The sequence below is a fragment of the Arabidopsis thaliana genome (genome assembly GCF_000001735.4).
Source record: "Arabidopsis thaliana chromosome 1 sequence".
NCBI classification, from domain to species: domain Eukaryota; kingdom Viridiplantae; phylum Streptophyta; class Magnoliopsida; order Brassicales; family Brassicaceae; genus Arabidopsis; species Arabidopsis thaliana.
The window spans coordinates 6,179,422-6,196,965 of NC_003070.9; the positions used below are offsets into that span (position 1 = coordinate 6,179,422).

Below are 17,544 nucleotides of genomic sequence, written 5' to 3' on the forward strand. Positions count from 1 at the left end.
GAAGTAAAACCAAAAATTTATTCCAAACTGGCCTAGTTTCACTTTATACTCATTTTGGCTATGGACTATGGTATATATTGTCTAAATTACAAGATGCGTATGTACTGAGAAAATTCTGTGTCCTGAATCCGGATTAATCTATAAATTATCGTAATAGAAGGACTTGAGAGTTGAGACCAAGATTTTATATTTTGTGGAATTTAATTTGCAATCGTCGGATATAATTTTTGTGTTGTTGCGTTCTTAAGGAAGATCAAATATTATAAGGTTTGATTATTAACCGAAGAAAATATGTCATTGGTGCCTAAATATATGTACCACCAAATGAACATCCTTTTAATACAGTACTACTTAATTATAATTTCATGCAGACTATTTTGACTCATATAACTTGTGATGATGATATCAAAAAAAGAAAAAGTTTTTTTTTTTTTTAAACTAGTGGTTTTATTTATGAGAGCCTTTTAACTTCTAAAATAAAGTTTGGTTTAGTTTCTTTAATTGTGTGAAGAATAATAATAAGTTAATAACGGAAAGACGAAATCGAGGTTGGAGTATAGATATGATTAAGTTGGGAGTAGTTATCAGCCACCAAGAAATACAATCAAAAGTAGCAATCTACCTTTGTCTAGCTTAAGAAAACACGAATAAAATAGTTCGTTTTATTTAGGTGGAGATGAAGAACACACATCTTGACACGACTTATAACCATACAATTCTCCATCCGAAATTAATATATGAATTTATATCATCGAGTTTTCTTTTTCTTTTCAATTTACTTTTTTCTGAAACTGATGTCATTATGATTGCTAGGGTTTCCTCGTTGAGTTAGATATGTATGTCACCTTGATTATTATTGTTTAAGACAATACGAAAGAACAACCCAAAAAGATAAGCATAACTGTATATACATATTTTATTATGGAAGATAATGAAACGAAACGTTGATCATTGTACAAAGATGTTGAATTAATCAAATTTTGGATAAGATTAAGACACCCACTAGAACAAGAATGTATTAATTTCTGATTGGATGTGTGTATATATTTCCTAGAATCACTTCATATGAAAATAATGACGCGAATCGTTGAATATTTTTCAGTGGTGACTAGTTGATTAATTGTTCAAAATAGTTGAAATTTATCAGATATAGATATGATAAAAGATCAAAATAGTGATAAGACTTTAGAGAGCGAGCATACAGAGTCAATAAAGTGCCGATAGATGCAAATGCAGATAGGATTAAGACTTGTTTTTACTTATAGCATCTTTTAAAAACACTCAGACAAGTTTGTGAAAATAAAATGATTATTCAACTGAAAATTTTCATTAGTGGTGTTAAAAAATCAATTATGAGATCATAACATCTTTCGTTGGCTTTGAATTAAACTTGAATTCAAAGAAAACATTGCGTCTTAATCCAAAAATAACACTGTCCCAAAAGTCGAGATTTTATTTTGATAATTGGTTGATTATACTTCAATAGTACATTTTATTCCAAAATGTGTCTTGGTACAATGAAAAAGACCATTATAAAAGAAATACATTCATCATCAACAGAAAAATGAAATTTTAAACCATAAACATCGGATCTCAGAGGAAGTTGACTGTCTTGAACTTGAATTCATCAAGCAAACTTTCGATGCTCATCTCTGGCAAGTCTTTACGGCCTTCAGGGTCCTCTCTGAGCCGAACTGTCACCTGAAAATGTTACAGTCCCAACAAAACAAAAAGATCAATCAATGTTTGAGAAGCTCGATGGTCAAAGAGATATGAATCATGAGAAAAAAGTGAGACACTCAACCTGTCCAGTTGCAACCTCTTTTTGACCTACGACCAGTATGTAGTTGTATGGTGCATCCCGAGCATCTGCCACCTACAAACACAACAAAATCATCACACTCGTGAACACATATAACTATGCATTTTCTTTGCAATTTCTATATATACATTCATATCTACCAAGAAAAAACGACTTTATTTTATAATGAAATTTAGACAACTAGCCTTTACGAGATAAAAATTTATGGCCTTAAATAATCTCACTTGTATAATATGCTCAAAGACCTAAACATTTGGAAAGCTTGTAATCATAAGAATTTACCTTTTTACGGAGGCTTCTGTCACTTTCATCAATATCAACATAGTACCCGACTTCATTAATCTGTTTTTGTACCTGTTTGAATGTACGTGCAAAGGAAACAAAAAGCTTAGAGATTAGGCACTGCAAGAATTGCAGGTGTGAGGGTTCATAAATAAAGAATGTAAGAAAACCTGTTTGGCATAGGAACTACAATCCTCTGAAAGAGAGCAAACTATGGCCTGGCGGGGACTAAGCCAGAAGGGCCAAATTCCTTTGTAATGTTCCAACAATATGGCAAACATACGCTCAATAGATCCCAACACCGCACTATGTATCATCACAGGTGCCTCCATTTCGTTTTTTTCACTTAGGTATTTCAGTTTGAAGCAAGCCGGAAGTTGAAAATCAAGCTGGTACGAAGCAAATAAGGATCAAAATCTTATTGTAAGAGATCAAGAACAAAAAACAGAGGAAAAAACTAAAAAGAGTTTGGGAGCCTAACCTGTATAGTAGCACACTGGAATTTCCTATTCCTGGCATCAGACACTGTTATGTCTATCTTTGGGCCATAAAATGCACCGTCTCCTTCCTTTATCTTCAGAAAACATCACACTTTAGAATCTCTCTATGAATTATAAAGTTTTGAGTAGAAGCATCAGAAAGTAGTGACACATACAACCCATGGCTTTCCAAAATCATCTAGAGCTTTTTCAAGATCATTTTCAGCTTTAGCCCATGTTTCCAAATCTCCAATGTGATCCTTTGGCCTCTGAAGTCGAAACCAACATGCAAACAATGAGATACGTGACCATACCATGCAAAGTATATTAGGTTTGGCAGAGAAGAAATGTGAAAATATCCTACCGTTGAAAGCGTTAGTTCATAGGTAAACCCAAATATTCTGTAAACATAGTCAATGAAATCCAACACACCCTTCACTTCTTCCTCAACCTGCAAATAGATAAGAATATTTCTATAAAATAAGAAACTGGGAGGATAAGGAGCTCCAACGTTGCTGCATAAGAAACAAATATCACAAACCTGATCCACTCTACAGAATATGTGTGCATCATCCTGAAAACAAGTATGCACAATGTTATTTAATTAAGCAACACGCGCACAAAAGGGTTAAAATCAAATTGACAAACTACTAAGTAAAGTAAAGTAAAGGGGTAACTTCTTCACTTCAACATGGCAAATAAGCTGCTTAACTAATCATGATATCATTTTGAATGTCGCTAGTCTTTATATAAAGCAATCAATTTTTAAGTTTTAAACATTTTACCACAAGAAAAGTCCAGAAAGATGCAAACATACCTGTACAAACCGTCGGACACGGGTCATTCCACCAAGTGCTCCACTGTCCTCATTTCGGTGTAACACTCCAAATTCGGCCATTCTAATGGGTAATTCTACATTCCATACCGCAAAACAAAAAAGATGTCAGCAAAAGATATATATGCAACACTTGCTTCGATGTTTGGAAAATGATTGTCGTTTAATCCCAGCTCGCCATAATAAAGTGAATCGTAATAGAAGCCCTGCAATAACAATTACCATCAGAGATAGCCCGTCTTTGCAACATTACAGATGAAATACCAAGAACCAAACAATATTGACTCCTCCTTTTTTTACTCTTTTAGCCAAAGAAACATAATTAAGGGGAAAAAACACAGAACAAAGCTCTTACTTCATCTCTGGGTTCGCAGGGTCCAATACATAGCTTGCATCCATACTCCTGCTCGAGAGCCTGGCCTAGAATGTGGGCGCTAGAATGCCAGAAAGTATTACGGCCTTGGTCGCTGTCAAATCCGAAAATCTCTAAGGAACAATCACCTTCCAGGGGCCTATTCATGTCCCACAAGACATGATTAACCGAAGAAACCAGAGCAGATTTTGCTAAACCCTTAGAAATCTGCACTGCGATGTCCATTGGAGAGGTCTCCCATCTCCTTCCTTCTTTCTCGATACCGTCGGGGAGAAGAGTAATCCTAAGCAGTGAAACAAAAACCAGAAATCAACTAATTGCAAAACCCTAGCTTAGCAAACAAATTGATGCACCCTAGTGAAAATGATGAACAATTAATCATAAACGTATTTACTTGATTGGATCGTGTGGCCGAGATTGAAGCTGCTCAAGCTGCTCGGCTTGGATTTCCTCGAAGAGCCTGATACGCTTGGGGATGACGGATGAGAGATAAGCCTCATCCTTGGGATGATGATTATTCGCCATCGATGGATGAGCAGAGAACGAAGGACAAATAGAAACTATAGAATATAGAAGATGACGTTGAGAGCAGAGGAGTAGATTATCCCAAGGTCAACTTCCCTTTTATAGCTACAACACTAAAGTGACTTGCGGGCCAAGCTTTAGAGCTTTTCCTTTCATTTTTTGTAATAAGGTAATAACAACAAGTGGCAGATGCACCTAACTTTACATAATTTCCTTTTGTATTTAAATAATTTTCTACAATATTTATAATTTCTTTTCAATTGAATTGTAGTTTTGTTGATAAAATGCAAATTAAAAGTATATGTATATAACCTATTTTGGCGTGACTTTCTTTGATTTAATGTTTCACATTTATATTTGTTGCATTCTCAATAATATCCAAATGACCATTATTAGGCCTATTAATGTGGAAGCTATAAAATCAGTTTGAAGTGGGCTTATTATTTGTAGTTTTGGGCTCTTAAAAGCCTATTAATGATGAAGCTAGAATCAGTTTTGCAACGTTCTCGGATGGTTTCGTGTTACAAAAATGTAGTCGGGTTCGATTTGGTTGAACCGGGTCTGGTAGACAATAATGTAATATTGGAAAGGAAAACGGTTCAGGCTTCGTGGCGATGAGCATCAACCATCAAGGCTTTGCTGGATGTCTTCAAAGCTCAAGAGTGCCAACTTTATGTATACGAGGATTGTTCAAATATTAAAACCAACCAAAGAAGTGGTCTTTTGATGTTTAAGCTTATCGTAGGATGTTTCAGCTGGACTTTGTGTCTCTTCTTTATCTCTACCAAAATAATATCTAATCACTCTCTCTCTTTTTATTTATTTAACAAGATTGTTTCGACTTAAAAGAGTCATGTAGTGACTGACACCTTTCCTATTTTTACAAGCAAGCATCATTTTAAAAATTTTAAAATTTACTTTTCTGGAATAGAAAAACCAAAAATAAGCAAAATCATTAAACTAAATTGCCCAAAAAAAGTTAAAAACCCAGAGAAATACTCAAATTAACCTAAACAATATCTCTTATAAAATCATTATTTCTAATTTGGTAGTATTCACAAAAGATATGCATGAGCTGATTTTGTTTGGAATCTCATACTAATGGTTGCATGTAAAAACAAAAACTAAAAAATCTTTAATAGTATTATATAGGAAAAGCTATAATCATTATACAAAAACTGTATCATCATCATCATCAAGCTTGAAATCACTCTCTTTCATCCTTCCCCGCGCACTGTGTCTCGCTCTCTCTCTCCCACATTTCCATTATCTCCTTTACTTTCTTTCTTTGAGAATGTCTTCTACAACAATCGGCGAGCACATCAGACTCCGACGAGCTAGAAACCAAACAATCCGTCATCTCCACGCCGCCGACGATGATCCGCCGCTAAGCCACGTCGTTCTTCCGATTTCACAACCTAATCGCTTCTGTAACTCCGCAATGTCTTCCTTCTTTCCCCTCCCGACTTCCTCCTCCAACGAAAGCACGAGGAAGAAACCGTACCAAACGTCGTCGTTTCGAGGGATGGGTTGCTATGCCGCAGCAGCAGCAGCAGCTCAAGAGGTTTCTGTTCCCTCCGTCATTCGCTACTCCGCGGATTTGGATGCCAGAATTAGAAAAGATAAGAAGAAGAAGAAGCATAAGCATAAGAAAAAGAAAAAGAAGAATAAAGGAAGCTACGAAGATGGTTCGATTAGGATTTTAAGCGAAGAAGCTAGAGACGTTATTGATGTTTGGTGCAGACCTGGATTAGGCTTCTCCACGGATGCTGTAATTGGTCGATCGGTTGATCCTCCTCGGGGAAGGAATATTCCGTCGTCTCGTCGCAAAATTGATGTGGATAACAACAATTATAATCACACACTGGTAAATTGATCTAAAGTTGGATGATGAATTTAGTGTTATTATGTTATTGACTTTGACTTTGAGGAAATGGTATCGTTTAGGCAGAAACTGTGTGGAGTGGTTGGAGCTCTAGTGGTTGTAGTTAGCTCTATGCCAATTGCTGGGCCATTGTTAGTTTGGTTTGGTTTATTAATATATGTGTTTGGATTCTCGTTTAGACAAATCATAAGGGTCTACTTTAGATGTAGCGGTTCTCTATTATTAGTTTTTGTTTCATGTGAGGATAATATAGAAAATTTCTTTGTTTGACGTGCGGGTGGTTCTTTTGGGTTTGATGCTCAATAAACTAATCGAACTCTGGTTTGGTTAGAGAATGGAATCTTATCATGCTTTTGTCTCGTTTAGCTAGAGGATGGAATCTTAGCATTGTTTAAGTTTCTTTTTGGTTGGATTCAATTGGTTAGGGGAGTTGTTGGATTTATTTTGATCAAAGAAACGCATTGCTTCAGAGGACTTGAAAATTAGGAATCTATCATCATGTCTAAGTGTTTGAGAAATGATAACACAATGCTACAAATGTTCTGCAGGGTTCTTCTGTTCTTCCCATTCGGTTTCTCAATCAAGAAACTCATTCTCATGATATCTTCAACTCTGATTCTACTTTTGTGACATCATCACGCGCTGAACCAACGATGTTGTCAAGTAGATGTCGTGGCCATCTTCCACGCTCTTACCCTGATGATCTTACCGAGGTAGAATGTTCTTGCCAAATAGTTGCCTTGTCTTTCTTGCATCTGGTAAATGTTATAGATTTGACTTCTTAGTTTATTAACTGATCACACTCAACACTATGTTAAGGTTTGACTTGTCACTTGGCTTCATATCAACTAAGAGATTATTCTAGAGTTGTCTCTTACATATTCTAGTGACTGATAGAGTGGAAGACAAATAATGTAATCGTTCTCTTTGGTGCTGTATGGTGCTGTAAAACTGTTTTGGATGGCTAATAGCAAGTGAGCAAGTTAAAGAACTAAACCATGCAGCTAGTGTAGTCATGTTCCTGCTGTTCACTGCAGATGAGGATGCTCCAGAATGGTTTTGTAATGGGAAGAATAACAGATTCCCGTGATAACTACCACGAATTGAGGCTCGATGTTGATAGCATGTCATACGAGGTATGTTTTTCAAAATCTCATGAGAAAAACACTTGCAATCTCATCTTCTCAACTTTATCGAGTGTGTTTGCTTTGGTCTACGCAGCAACTTCTTGAGCTTGGTGATAGAATTGGTTATGTGAATACTGGACTAAAAGAAAGCGAGATACATCGTTGTCTTGGGAAAATCAAACCATCCGTATCACATACTCTTGTTGATAGAAAATGTAGCATCTGTCAGGTAAACTCCAGATTGAGTCAATGGCTTCTCGAAACTTCAGACAGATCATGAGTTTCATAATGCTATTCCTTATTGTTTGATGGTGACAGGATGAGTATGAGAGAGAGGATGAGGTTGGGGAATTGAACTGTGGACACAGCTTTCATGTCCATTGCGTGAAACAATGGCTTTCGAGGAAGAATGCTTGTCCGGTCTGTAAGAAGGCAGCATATGGCAAGCCTTAAAAGACTTTTGTATCTCGTCGGGTTTCTGATAGCTCAAGATCTTTCAAGCCACCTTGCTGTATAGAGATCTGTATCATCTGATACTTGATTCATATTTGTTGTTTTTGCATTTAGCAATCACAATTTTTTTTTTTTAAGATCTTATATTCTTTGTTGGGTCTATTTATGTGATTGAAATCAAGAGTTTGAAATCTATGTTTTCTGTTGCCTAGGTAGATTTAAGACAGGTAGAGAGTAATTTAGCATATAGCATACACGCACGTAACTAAGAATCAATGTTTTAACGTTTGAGTCTGCATTTATATATATATGTGAAGTAAACTCAACCCAGACTTTTATTTATGACAGAAAAAGTGTTTGGGATCCATAGACAAGAACACATTACATTAATCTTATCCAAACGAGTTTTACATGAGATCATGCAACATCTAAGAAAAGCATATAAATATAAGACATAAAGTAACAAGAACCCCTCAACTTAACATCTCGAATTTCCGTAAGTGCTCTGAGATTCTTGGCAATGTAGGGAAAAGCCATTATTACTTGCCATTGGTTTTGCCTAGAGACGTGAAGCTCAATCTGCGAATAATCAGACAAACAAAAACAAACAATCTTTGTCAAAATCCAAAAATGTATATTCAAACGTTAAGAGTAAACATAGACACAAAATCACTTACTTGATTATCGGTTTTCGCTGTTGTACTGAAGGTCTATGTGCCGCATCGGGCTGTCGCGTGGGAAGAACCTTTCAACAAAAGAGAAATCAGACAGGAGGAATAAGATCAAGAGAACAATTTATGTATCGAAAATTGATAAGAAAAATAAGAAACCTCAAGTTCTTCCACTGCTTCATAAGGGAAAGGAGAGCCATTTGAAGTAGCTTCGAATGGAGGTATAGTTGCAGTAGCAGACAGGACTGCAACTTTATGAGATATCTGCTCAATCACTTGGTTTCCAAAATCAAAACTTTCTTCAAGCTCCTCAGTTTCATGAGCTTGAGGAGTGGCTATCTTTTCTATCGGAAGACTCTCTGGTGGATCCTTACTGAAAGCAACAACATTTTCTGGTGGATCCTTACTAATAGGCTCAGATTTACCGTTTGTACAATAATCTTTCATAGGACTTGAACAAATTGATCCAACAGATGGATTTGGACTCCCGCCTTCACAATTCTCTACAGGCACTGAAACAGCAATGTGTTTAGAGTTCCTTGGCTGATCGGTGAGTGTTTCACTATCTCCCCATTTTCTCTTCTTCCCATCAACTGGACTGTTAGAACCAGCTTTACTTTCAGAACTCATTTCGGTAGTAGTGGTAGTAGCAGCTGGTGCACTTGATGTAGAAGAATTTCTGTGCTCTGAACGGCGATTGCTGTCCCATGTTCCTTTAGAGGTATGTGAAGGTCTAACTCCACCAGGAAACACAAAATTAGGTAAGCTTCTCCGTTTTATATGGCCAACACTAATCTCCATCCCTGGAATCCACAATGTGTAAGCGTTGACAGTGTGTTTAAACTCCTCAACGGTTCTTCTGATATCGAATTGCTCGCCTTCTGCTGCTGGAACTCCTTGTTTACGTTGCAGACCCATGAAGTAAGAGCAATGGAGTGGCCGGGATGTGTCTTGAAAATCATGGGGATGAGGGTGGCAATGAAGCATTTTAAAATGTCTCTCGATCTAAGATTACAATGCAAACATCCAAGACAAATCATTAGCAAAGCAAAATCAAGAGAAACTATTCAAGTTAAAGTAAACATGGCTTTTCACCTTCAGTGTGAGCTGGCGGAGGCGTGACTCAACCCAGCCTTTCCATTTTCTTAGATCATCGACATTTGCAGCAGAAATGTCTATCTGTAGATAGTTTTTATACGCTTCAAAGAATGCAAATGGCTCAAAAAGGGTATCCCAGTCAGCTTTGTTTGATTCCATAGCCTGCAAGACATCAAGCCGTTGTAATAAGTCCATGAATCTGCATAGAAGCCAACTATTTGGACTTATCGAAATCTTACCTCACATATTTCGTTTCCTCTCTGAAACTCTCCTTTCATAATCCGCAATGTACTTTCAGAGACATTGTAACTAGAGTTCATACAAGGATAAGCAGGAGTAATGATGGGCATTATATGCAACCGATCCTTTGGGTTTATTCTAGGATCCCAAACTTGAAGACCAAGGGATCCTTCATCCGGAGAACAAAGAAAAATGGCGTTCGGCCAATTCCATTGATAGAAGACCCTAAAGAACCGAGACACTAAAATATTAGGGAGGGCGTTAGGATAAAGTTGACATATCCGAGCTACAAGCAATGCCCAGTTTATACCACCAAGAAATCCCGAGACCTAGCAATTGTCAGAAAGATACTTTACTTAAGCAACATGATAGTCACATAAAAAATAGAAGAGCATTATAGAAGAATTCTCCATACATTAGAGTATACTCCACGTCGTTTGGCCCAAAATCTCATGCATCTTAATGTTGTTCTGAAATTCTGCTCAGAAACAAAGAAAAAAACATGTACTCAGGCTAAGCAAATCATATGGATGAGTAATTAAATTTTAGAAGATAAGAGATTTATGGTCAGTGAGCACGAAACCTGAATGTTTGGAACCAGACGCAAGATTTGGTCAGTAACTCTACAACCGTTGAGACTTCGAACAGTTTGCTCATCAGCATTCTGTAGAATGGAGTCCTGTGATAAATCTAAGTCCTGCACCATTAACATCAGGCAGGGAACACATTTAAGCCTCCATAAGAGGAACAGGACCAGAGCTCCAGGTTCAGATTACCTATTTTCTACGAGATCCACTCATAACATTCATTTAAATTCATGAACATAATGTAAACTGTGTAATAGAGTGAAACTAATTGATTGTAATCAGTAAGGATGAGTTTAGTGAGGTTCAATTCGATAAGTTAAAACATACTTATCTACGAATTTCCTAGTCCTCACTAACAATCACCTCATTGTGGACAAGAAATTACCTCAGGTATAACCCAGAGTGGAAGTTGTGCATAAAGGAGATCTATAGAAACTCCATTAAGTTTGAATCCCATCAATGGAACATGAGCATCAGGCACAGGGTGCAGTTCAGTTACTTCCGGCATTTCTGACAGCATTCTTTGTAGCTCACCAAAGAAATCACCCTAATGGAAAATATAAAGATGAATATTGAACACAATAAATTGACAGAAGAAATAATCAGCCAACATATAGATGCAAGAGGTTATAGTACTTCTCTAGTTGCATGTCTAGGTCCCACACATAAAGTGTCTATATCAGCACCAGGTCCATGTACCTATTTGAAGAAGTAAAACGAACTGTTATAGGAGCACTCAATATGCTAGAAATCGGAGAGAAGGAACTCTTTAGGACTCTGAATTCTCTCCAAGAACCAATTGCAACCATAAATAGCCCCCTATTGTGTCTAAGATTTACCAATAATTAAAATGACTGAAAAGCTCAGTTAGATATGATTCAAGTGACATATATAACATTGAGACCTCAATATGTTTAAATGAATGCAAAGAGCATGTAAAGACGAGTGATTCCACTTCCCACTCAGGGACGTCTCACAAGACAAGACAACAGAAACAAAACACAGTTTCCACCAATTCACATTGTTCCCTTTCCCTCTACTTCGCAATACAAGAAGAATGACTAAAACAAAGCTAAATCTTCTATAGATCTTAATCATTACCCCTAGTCGATAAGAACCGAAAGTAAATATCTTTGCATTCGCCTCATGAAGCAGCTGATCATTCAACCCTTTGGCGCGGCTGATTGTTTTAATCCATGTTTTTACAATCTGGACACATCAACAACGAAGATTTATCAAGAGTTCGTTACTAACATCGATGAAAACTCCATAAGCACAAGTTCTTAGGATTCAAAAGTACTACAAAACCTGATCTAGTATCCCCAGAACCTCCTCCCTTCTAACAGCTTCCTCCTTGCTCTCGTACAATCCAACATCTTGCAAGTGCTGAACAACCAAATAACACAACTCAATATACTATCAATCAGTATAAAACTAAGAAGTATATCATGAGTAAACTTTAAAACTAAAACAATAAAGCATTACAAGAAAAAAGCATTAAGATATCAGTAAAACCTTCTCGAGCTCTCTTGTCTTGATCACATCAAACTCCGTTGGTCCTCCCATAGAGATAGGTTCTGAAACGCCAAACCGTTGCCCATTTTGCTGGACACTAGCCATCTATCCTACTTACTTTGCTCTTTTCCTCTCTTTTTTCTCTTTTTTCTTAATATTTCAATCAGATTCTACGAAAATAAAAATAATTGATCTCCGCGTGCTTGTTATTTGGTTTCTCCGCGTGAGACCAAATCCTCGCTGGAAAACGAATCAGCCGCGTGCTTGTTATTTGGTTTCTCCGTTGCAGTCAAATCAGATTCCTTCTCCAACATTCGTTGAGAATCTTACGCTTAATCTTCTCGGTCTGTTTCCCGGCAATAATCTTGTCGGGTCACCGTCGCAAAGAATGAGATAGTAAAGTAAACACAAACAAGTTGCAAGAATATATAATTTAGTACCCAAAGTTTCTGTATATTTTATTTTAGGCCCCACACTTTTAAATTTACCTGAAGTACCTTGAATTTTAATTCGTATACGGTATTATTACACTACACATAAATGATTCGGTTTCTTAACCATGATATTCGTATATTTGTGCAAGTTTATCAATCGGCGTAAGTTTTGCGAAAGCATTTGTGACTTTGTATAACCAATTTTAGTTTTGTTGAAGCATTTGTGTAAGCAATTTTGGAACTTATAGTTTGTTGCGGACGATGATGATTTTATATAGGTGGTACGTTGTAGTGGAAATGATGAAACTTGGAGAGTTGGACACTGCCGAAGCTTGTTTGAGGCAAGCTTTTTGCCTTATGTGATTGAAAAATATGTTTTGCTAATAATGCATCTGAATAAACCCCTTAAGCAGTTGTTGTATCTGTGGTCTCGAGGAAAGGGTAGTCTGTATAGCCCACTACAGGATCTGAAGTGTAGAACGTTGATCTATCGTACCTATTCAACGGCTCATTGAGTTCGAATCTCCTCGTCAGATCCGGATTCGCCAAGAACGGCCGTCCATAAGCCACAAGATCGGTTCTTCCCTCTTCCACCGCCTTGTTCCCGTCTTCTCTAGAATATCCTCCTGCTACTATGAACGTACCTTTGAAGGCTTTTCGCATGGGCGTAAGCGATTCCGTGCATTCGAAGATTCCTTCAAGGGTTTTCATTCTAGGTTCAACCATGTGACCGTAGACGACTCCATGCCATGCTTGTTCATAGCTTGCACCAGGTAGAGCCCTAATGCTTCTGGATTCGAGTCTCCTGACTCCATGTAATCTGCAAATGGCGAGAGTCTGATTCCAACACGATCTGAACCGATCTCGTTCACCACTGCTTCGATTACTTCAAGAGCAAATCTACAGCGGTTCTCTAATGACCCACCATATTGGTCACTTCTGTCATTCACTTTGTCTTTCAGGAACTGATCGATCAGGTAACCATGTGCGCCGTGAACCTCCACTCCATCGAAGCCTGTACTTGTATATATGTCAAGTGTCTTGATCATCTAACATCCAAAGGGGAAAAGACTTTGCTTACCAGCTTCGATCGCGTTTCGTGCAGCGATTCTAAAGTCGTTGACAATGGCGGGAAGCTCGTCGCTCCTTAACCGCCGTGGAGGCTTAAACTGACCTCCATACATGTTCTTGCACATCAATGGCTTGTCTGTAGAGGAGACGGGTGCTTCCCCATTTGGCTGGTCTAAAGAATGGAGAAAATTTAGTATACAAGAACCTAAAGCATCAAAATCTTTTTCGTTTTGGTTTACAACAAGGAGGAGGAAGCTACAGTTTTTAGCAAACCTTGATGAAAAACTCTGCCACCATGCCAAATCTGGCAGAAGAAGATACCGCCTTTCGAATGAACCGCATCCACGATGGGCTTCCATGCCTCCACTTGGTCTCTGTTCCATAATCCAGGTAAATCCGGATAGCTTGACAAACAGAGCTCACATGTTAGAGAGCGAAGCTATTGGTGTATTTTGAACTATAAGCTAAAAATATTATAATCCAGCAGAGTTATATATACCCCAATGATGTCTCGGAGACTACACAGGATTCGGAAATAAGAAGACCACCAGGTGTTGTTCTCTGAGTGTAATATAATTTGGCATTAGGCTGAGGAATGTTACCATACGATCTCGATCTAGTCAATGGCGCCAAAACAACCCTGATCACAATTCAAAGACAACATTCAAGCTTCGTACCTTCCATAAGCAAAAGAAAAGATTTTGAAGAAACCCAGAATGGTGCTTAAAAGTTAAAAGGTTGAGTTGGGGAATTCTATCAAACACTATGTGTATGCATAAGAGTCAAAACACATATTCAAATCCAAACGGACTAAATGGAAGATTCAGGGGGCAACTATAACAGAGACTGAGACATGGAGAAAGGAGTACCTGTGAGAAAGATTGAAGGGTCCCATCTTATAGGGCATGAGGAGAGGGATACTCTGTTTAGTCTCCATGGAATCCGTGTGTGCTGTCTATGTGATTCTTCAACAACTGTGGAAAGATAATATTTATATAAATGATACATACAGATTTGGTGTATTGACTGGTCAAAGCGGTGCCCAAGTCGTCGTCTTCTTATTAGACAAAGCCATCATATATGTTTGCAGTTGTATCTAGCTAGAAGCTTGTGTGCTTGAGCCAAGACATGATTTGAGTTAGTATATCAAAGTACAGCTATAGGTTGTTTTCTTGACGTGCATGCGATCCTAATCATTGTTTTCATTTCTGTAATGCGTATAGAAAAAAAAGGTTGCATGTCCACATGATAATGCCTTGTGAGTTTTTGACAATTAGGCAGTTCTTTCCACACTCACGGTGAGTCAAATAAAAGAAAGAAGACGTGCACAAATGCTTAAGGTTAGAGTTTTCTAATTTGTTTTCTCAAACAACTTTCCATCTTGACTCATTCAACACTTCTGTGATGTAACAGATGATGTCTCTTCACACAAAGACATTTCAAGTTTAGTTATTATTCAGCGAAGAATGAGATTTTCTTTTATCCCTTAGCCTTTGCCCTATCTTGATAAGGTTATGGAAATTGCTGGTCCCCATGACAAGTATGTGATTGGTGTAACACACCATCCGTACAGTGAAGATTGCACCATCGATGCCAACTTGTATTCTCTATTATTATCATCTCTGTCTCACCCCATTTCGATCGATGACATCACTACTCAAAAGTTATGTGTCATATATACTAAACAAAGGACACTACTTTATGAGAACTCAATTACCATGCATAAAAGAATAAAGGCATTTCAGAGCCTCAAATCTTTGTTTCTCTATGTAACTGTTACATTCATAACAGAACGTCATCGTATTAAAAAACAGTTAACTTACTCAATGTTCTAATAAACTACTATCTTCTAAACCTTATCATTACTATCATCATCATTATCATTTTTAACATAAAAATACACAAGAAGAACAAGTAAAGGATAACTTACAGTAGTAAGTGACCAATTAACAATAAGCTGTGACATTAACGGAACCTTACGAGTATCCACTTGCCAAGCCACTGCAGCTCCTGCACTCTGCACTCCTTTGTAGAATCCACTATATCTACTCAAAGTCTGCGAATCATCAGCCAATGCTCCTATCAACCAATAAACCATACTCTGATACATTGCATCTAACAATCCATAGCTCATATATAACACGAATGGTCCCGCAAACTCTATCCCGGAATCTTTAAAATCAAGTTTCTTTTCCGGTAGTTTGTCCAACGAGTAACCGTGCTGATTCGCTAACCCGCCCGCCCATATAATGGTTCCGATTACCGCGACTAGTGATATTCCGGTGAATCCTCTAGCTCGCCGGCTTTTGAAGCTGAAGTCCATCACGTAACCAATGGCGATGGATCCAGCCATTTGAGCTCCCCAGTAGAAGACATTGTTGAATCCTCTGGTTCTTAAGTTAAAGAGGAGTCCATTCACATTGTTGAATTGATAGCTGTAGAAGAAATTGCTAGCCCAAGCCGCGGGGACGATGAGGAGCATTTTCCGATCGAGGAATAGCCGTAGCACGGCGGCTGCTTCAGTTGACGGACGGGAGTATTTCACGGCAGAGCATCTAGATCCGTCGTTACGGATCACGGAGGTCGCCGGGAGGATACCGAAAGAGAGAAGAACGCCGGCGAACATGAAACACATGAACGCTATGTACGTCGAGTCGTTGACCGATGCGGCGGAGCTACGTTGGTAGTTGAGGATAAACGGGATTAATCCACCGATAACGCCGCCGAGATTGAAGATACTCCAGAACAACGCTATGTAAGTGCCTTTCCGATGCGGCGGAGGGTATGACGTCATCACAGCTCCTTCTCCGGCCCAGAGAAGTCCCGCGCCGCAACCGAGTAAAGCTCCGGCGACTATCGCGAAGGCTTGGTGGTGGTGATGGTTGTAGTAGAGGAAAGATCCGGCGTAGAGTACGTAAGTCGAACATCCAGCGGCTAACGTGAGCCGTGGACCGAGGACGTTGTAAAACCCGCCGCCTAAAAGGCCGAAAACGGTGAAAGCGGTGTAAACGGCGGTGTTAGCGTTGTTAGCAGCGGTTGGATCTACTTGACCACCGCCTCCCATGCCGGAGAGAGCGTTGAACATTCCTGGACAACAGAAACAAACGAATCCCATTAAGCTCACTTGAGCTAGAGGAGAATTAAATCGCCATTTGTTCTCCGGTGATTTATTCTCCTCTCCTCCGCCGTGTTTCTCCGCCGTAGTTTTTCCCTCGTCTCTCACATTCATGATCGGATAAAATGGTTAAAGATGAGAATTTTAATATTCTTCTCGTAAACTCAAAACAGGGCTCGGATCTGTGACTGTTTGTGATCCGTCTGTTACGATTCTTTCTTTAGTAGTAGCGGACATTTTCATGGGAATAAATATTAACTAAAACTTAATTTTCTAACAAAACAAAATTGATGCTCTCTACTGGTTTAATCTAATCCTAGTAAACTGTAATAACTAGAGCGAAAAGAACATGTCAATGAATGTTATCTGTTACGTTCTTTCTACGAAAATAAAAGTCAAACGTCATTATTTTTAGAAAAACAATAGCTACTTCTTCACGTTGACACTGACAACCAAAAAACTAGTACTCCCTCTGTTGTTTAGAAAAACATAAAAGAAAACATGTTACTAAAAAATAGTTATAAATATATAATTTTTTTGTATTTTACAATTTTCTGATTTTTAAATTAAAAATGTTTAATTATTTTTCTTAAAACTTACAATTCATTAATAATAACCAATAAATATTACATAAAAAACATATTAAAAAAAATCAATCTTTTAGAAACAATTTTTTCTTCTAAAAAAATCAATCATTTAGGAACAAAGAACGTAATATACTATTATATTTTTATATAATTAATTAATATCGACCTAGTTACTACTAAATACTTTTATATTAAATGAGTCAAAACTATAATATTAAAATAGTTCAAATCTATAAATATCAAAAATAGTAACAGAATCAAATCCAGCTATAATACTATAAAATTTTCTATTTAAATAGATATTAAAAAAAAAAAAATTTGGTAGGGGATATTTCAAATTGACATTGTCATATTATATTTGTATTATGGGTTTTATTTAAGAGTTTTTTTTTCTAATCAGAATTAAAACCAAAGCAACATTTAATTAAAGCAAACCAAAAATAAG

At 37.6% G+C, this 17,544-nt stretch overlaps 5 protein-coding genes across 9 annotated transcripts; 1 reads left to right on the top strand and 4 right to left on the bottom strand.

Annotated features, from left to right (window-relative positions):
* Positions 1–1,443: 1,443 nt before the first annotated feature.
* On the bottom strand, positions 1,444–4,385 carry AT1G17960 (Threonyl-tRNA synthetase). Of its 2 annotated transcripts, NM_101659.3 has the most exons (12): positions 4,186–4,385; positions 3,774–4,074; positions 3,552–3,624; positions 3,401–3,495; positions 3,125–3,157; positions 2,948–3,034; positions 2,760–2,852; positions 2,586–2,678; positions 2,275–2,493; positions 2,105–2,176; positions 1,805–1,876; positions 1,444–1,701 (listed from the first exon to the last, which is right to left on the bottom strand). In NM_101659.3, the coding sequence occupies exons 1-12, from the start codon at positions 4,314–4,316 to the stop codon at positions 1,594–1,596; spliced, it is 1,377 nt and encodes a 458-aa protein (NP_173238.1). In that variant the 5' UTR covers positions 4,317–4,385; the 3' UTR covers positions 1,444–1,593. The 2 variants fall into 2 exon arrangements, with proteins under 2 accessions (NP_173238.1, NP_001323038.1); NM_001332331.1 differs by lacking the exon at positions 3,552–3,624 and having other exon boundaries at positions 1,475–1,701; positions 3,920–4,074.
* Positions 4,386–5,295: 910 nt separating this feature from the next.
* AT1G17970 (RING/U-box superfamily protein) lies at positions 5,296–8,078 on the top strand. Of its 2 annotated transcripts, NM_101660.3 has the most exons (5): positions 5,296–6,183; positions 6,750–6,914; positions 7,239–7,337; positions 7,423–7,557; positions 7,647–8,052. In NM_101660.3, the coding sequence occupies exons 1-5, from the start codon at positions 5,611–5,613 to the stop codon at positions 7,779–7,781; spliced, it is 1,107 nt and encodes a 368-aa protein (NP_173239.1). In that variant the 5' UTR covers positions 5,296–5,610; the 3' UTR covers positions 7,782–8,052. The 2 variants fall into 2 exon arrangements, with proteins under 2 accessions (NP_173239.1, NP_001321389.1); NM_001332332.1 differs by having other exon boundaries at positions 5,321–6,183; positions 6,750–7,337; positions 7,647–8,078.
* PAPS1 (poly(A) polymerase 1) lies at positions 8,044–12,287 on the bottom strand. Of its 2 annotated transcripts, NM_101661.5 has the most exons (12): positions 11,893–12,287; positions 11,686–11,763; positions 11,479–11,586; positions 11,014–11,076; positions 10,763–10,924; positions 10,374–10,487; positions 10,206–10,268; positions 9,790–10,119; positions 9,548–9,712; positions 8,612–9,457; positions 8,459–8,526; positions 8,044–8,360 (listed from the first exon to the last, which is right to left on the bottom strand). In NM_101661.5, the coding sequence occupies exons 1-12, from the start codon at positions 11,995–11,997 to the stop codon at positions 8,321–8,323; spliced, it is 2,142 nt and encodes a 713-aa protein (NP_173240.2). In that variant the 5' UTR covers positions 11,998–12,287; the 3' UTR covers positions 8,044–8,320. The 2 variants fall into 2 exon arrangements, with proteins under 2 accessions (NP_173240.2, NP_973855.1); NM_202126.2 differs by lacking the exon at positions 11,014–11,076 and having other exon boundaries at positions 8,095–8,360; positions 11,479–11,763; positions 11,893–12,286.
* A 324-nt stretch (positions 12,288–12,611) lies between these two features.
* On the bottom strand, positions 12,612–14,672 carry AT1G17990 (FMN-linked oxidoreductases superfamily protein). Of its 2 annotated transcripts, none has more exons than NM_101664.5 (5): positions 14,267–14,672; positions 13,897–14,037; positions 13,671–13,801; positions 13,408–13,569; positions 12,612–13,341 (listed from the first exon to the last, which is right to left on the bottom strand). In NM_101664.5, the coding sequence occupies exons 1-5, from the start codon at positions 14,332–14,334 to the stop codon at positions 13,034–13,036; spliced, it is 810 nt and encodes a 269-aa protein (NP_173241.2). In that variant the 5' UTR covers positions 14,335–14,672; the 3' UTR covers positions 12,612–13,033. The 2 variants fall into 2 exon arrangements, with proteins under 2 accessions (NP_173241.2, NP_001031062.1); NM_001035985.1 differs by having other exon boundaries at positions 12,651–13,341; positions 13,897–14,013; positions 14,267–14,571.
* Positions 14,673–15,004: 332 nt separating this feature from the next.
* On the bottom strand, positions 15,005–16,922 carry AT1G18000 (Major facilitator superfamily protein). Its single transcript, NM_101662.3, has one exon. The coding sequence runs from the start codon at positions 16,624–16,626 to the stop codon at positions 15,247–15,249; it is 1,380 nt and encodes a 459-aa protein (NP_564043.1). The 5' UTR covers positions 16,627–16,922; the 3' UTR covers positions 15,005–15,246.
* Between the last annotated feature and the right edge of the window lie 622 nt (positions 16,923–17,544).

Coding starts and splice junctions, on each gene's coding strand:
- AT1G17960 (NM_101659.3), bottom strand. CDS start 4,316: ATGGCGAATAATCATCATCCCAAGGATGAGGCTTATCTCTCATCCGTC. Junction 4,075..4,185: donor CGGCCACACGATCCAATCAA/GTAAATACGTTT, acceptor TTCACTGCTTAG/GATTACTCTTCTCCCCGACG. Junction 3,035..3,124: donor TATTCTGTAGAGTGGATCAG/GTTTGTGATATT, acceptor ATCTATTTGCAG/GTTGAGGAAGAAGTGAAGGG.
- AT1G17970 (NM_101660.3), top strand. CDS start 5,611: ATGTCTTCTACAACAATCGGCGAGCACATCAGACTCCGACGAGCTAGA. Junction 6,915..7,238: donor ACCCTGATGATCTTACCGAG/GTAGAATGTTCT, acceptor TGTTCACTGCAG/ATGAGGATGCTCCAGAATGG. Junction 7,558..7,646: donor GAAAATGTAGCATCTGTCAG/GTAAACTCCAGA, acceptor TGATGGTGACAG/GATGAGTATGAGAGAGAGGA.
- PAPS1 (NM_101661.5), bottom strand. CDS start 11,997: ATGGCTAGTGTCCAGCAAAATGGGCAACGGTTTGGCGTTTCAGAACCT. Junction 11,077..11,478: donor TCGGTTCTTATCGACTAGGG/GTAATGATTAAG, acceptor TTCTTCAAATAG/GTACATGGACCTGGTGCTGA. Junction 9,458..9,547: donor TCCGCCAGCTCACACTGAAG/GTGAAAAGCCAT, acceptor TTGTAATCTTAG/ATCGAGAGACATTTTAAAAT.
- AT1G17990 (NM_101664.5), bottom strand. CDS start 14,334: ATGGAGACTAAACAGAGTATCCCTCTCCTCATGCCCTATAAGATGGGA. Junction 13,802..13,896: donor GTCTCCGAGACATCATTGGG/GTATATATAACT, acceptor CTGTTTGTCAAG/CTATCCGGATTTACCTGGAT. Junction 13,342..13,407: donor ACGAAACGCGATCGAAGCTG/GTAAGCAAAGTC, acceptor ATACAAGTACAG/GCTTCGATGGAGTGGAGGTT.
- AT1G18000 (NM_101662.3), bottom strand. CDS start 16,626: ATGAATGTGAGAGACGAGGGAAAAACTACGGCGGAGAAACACGGCGGA.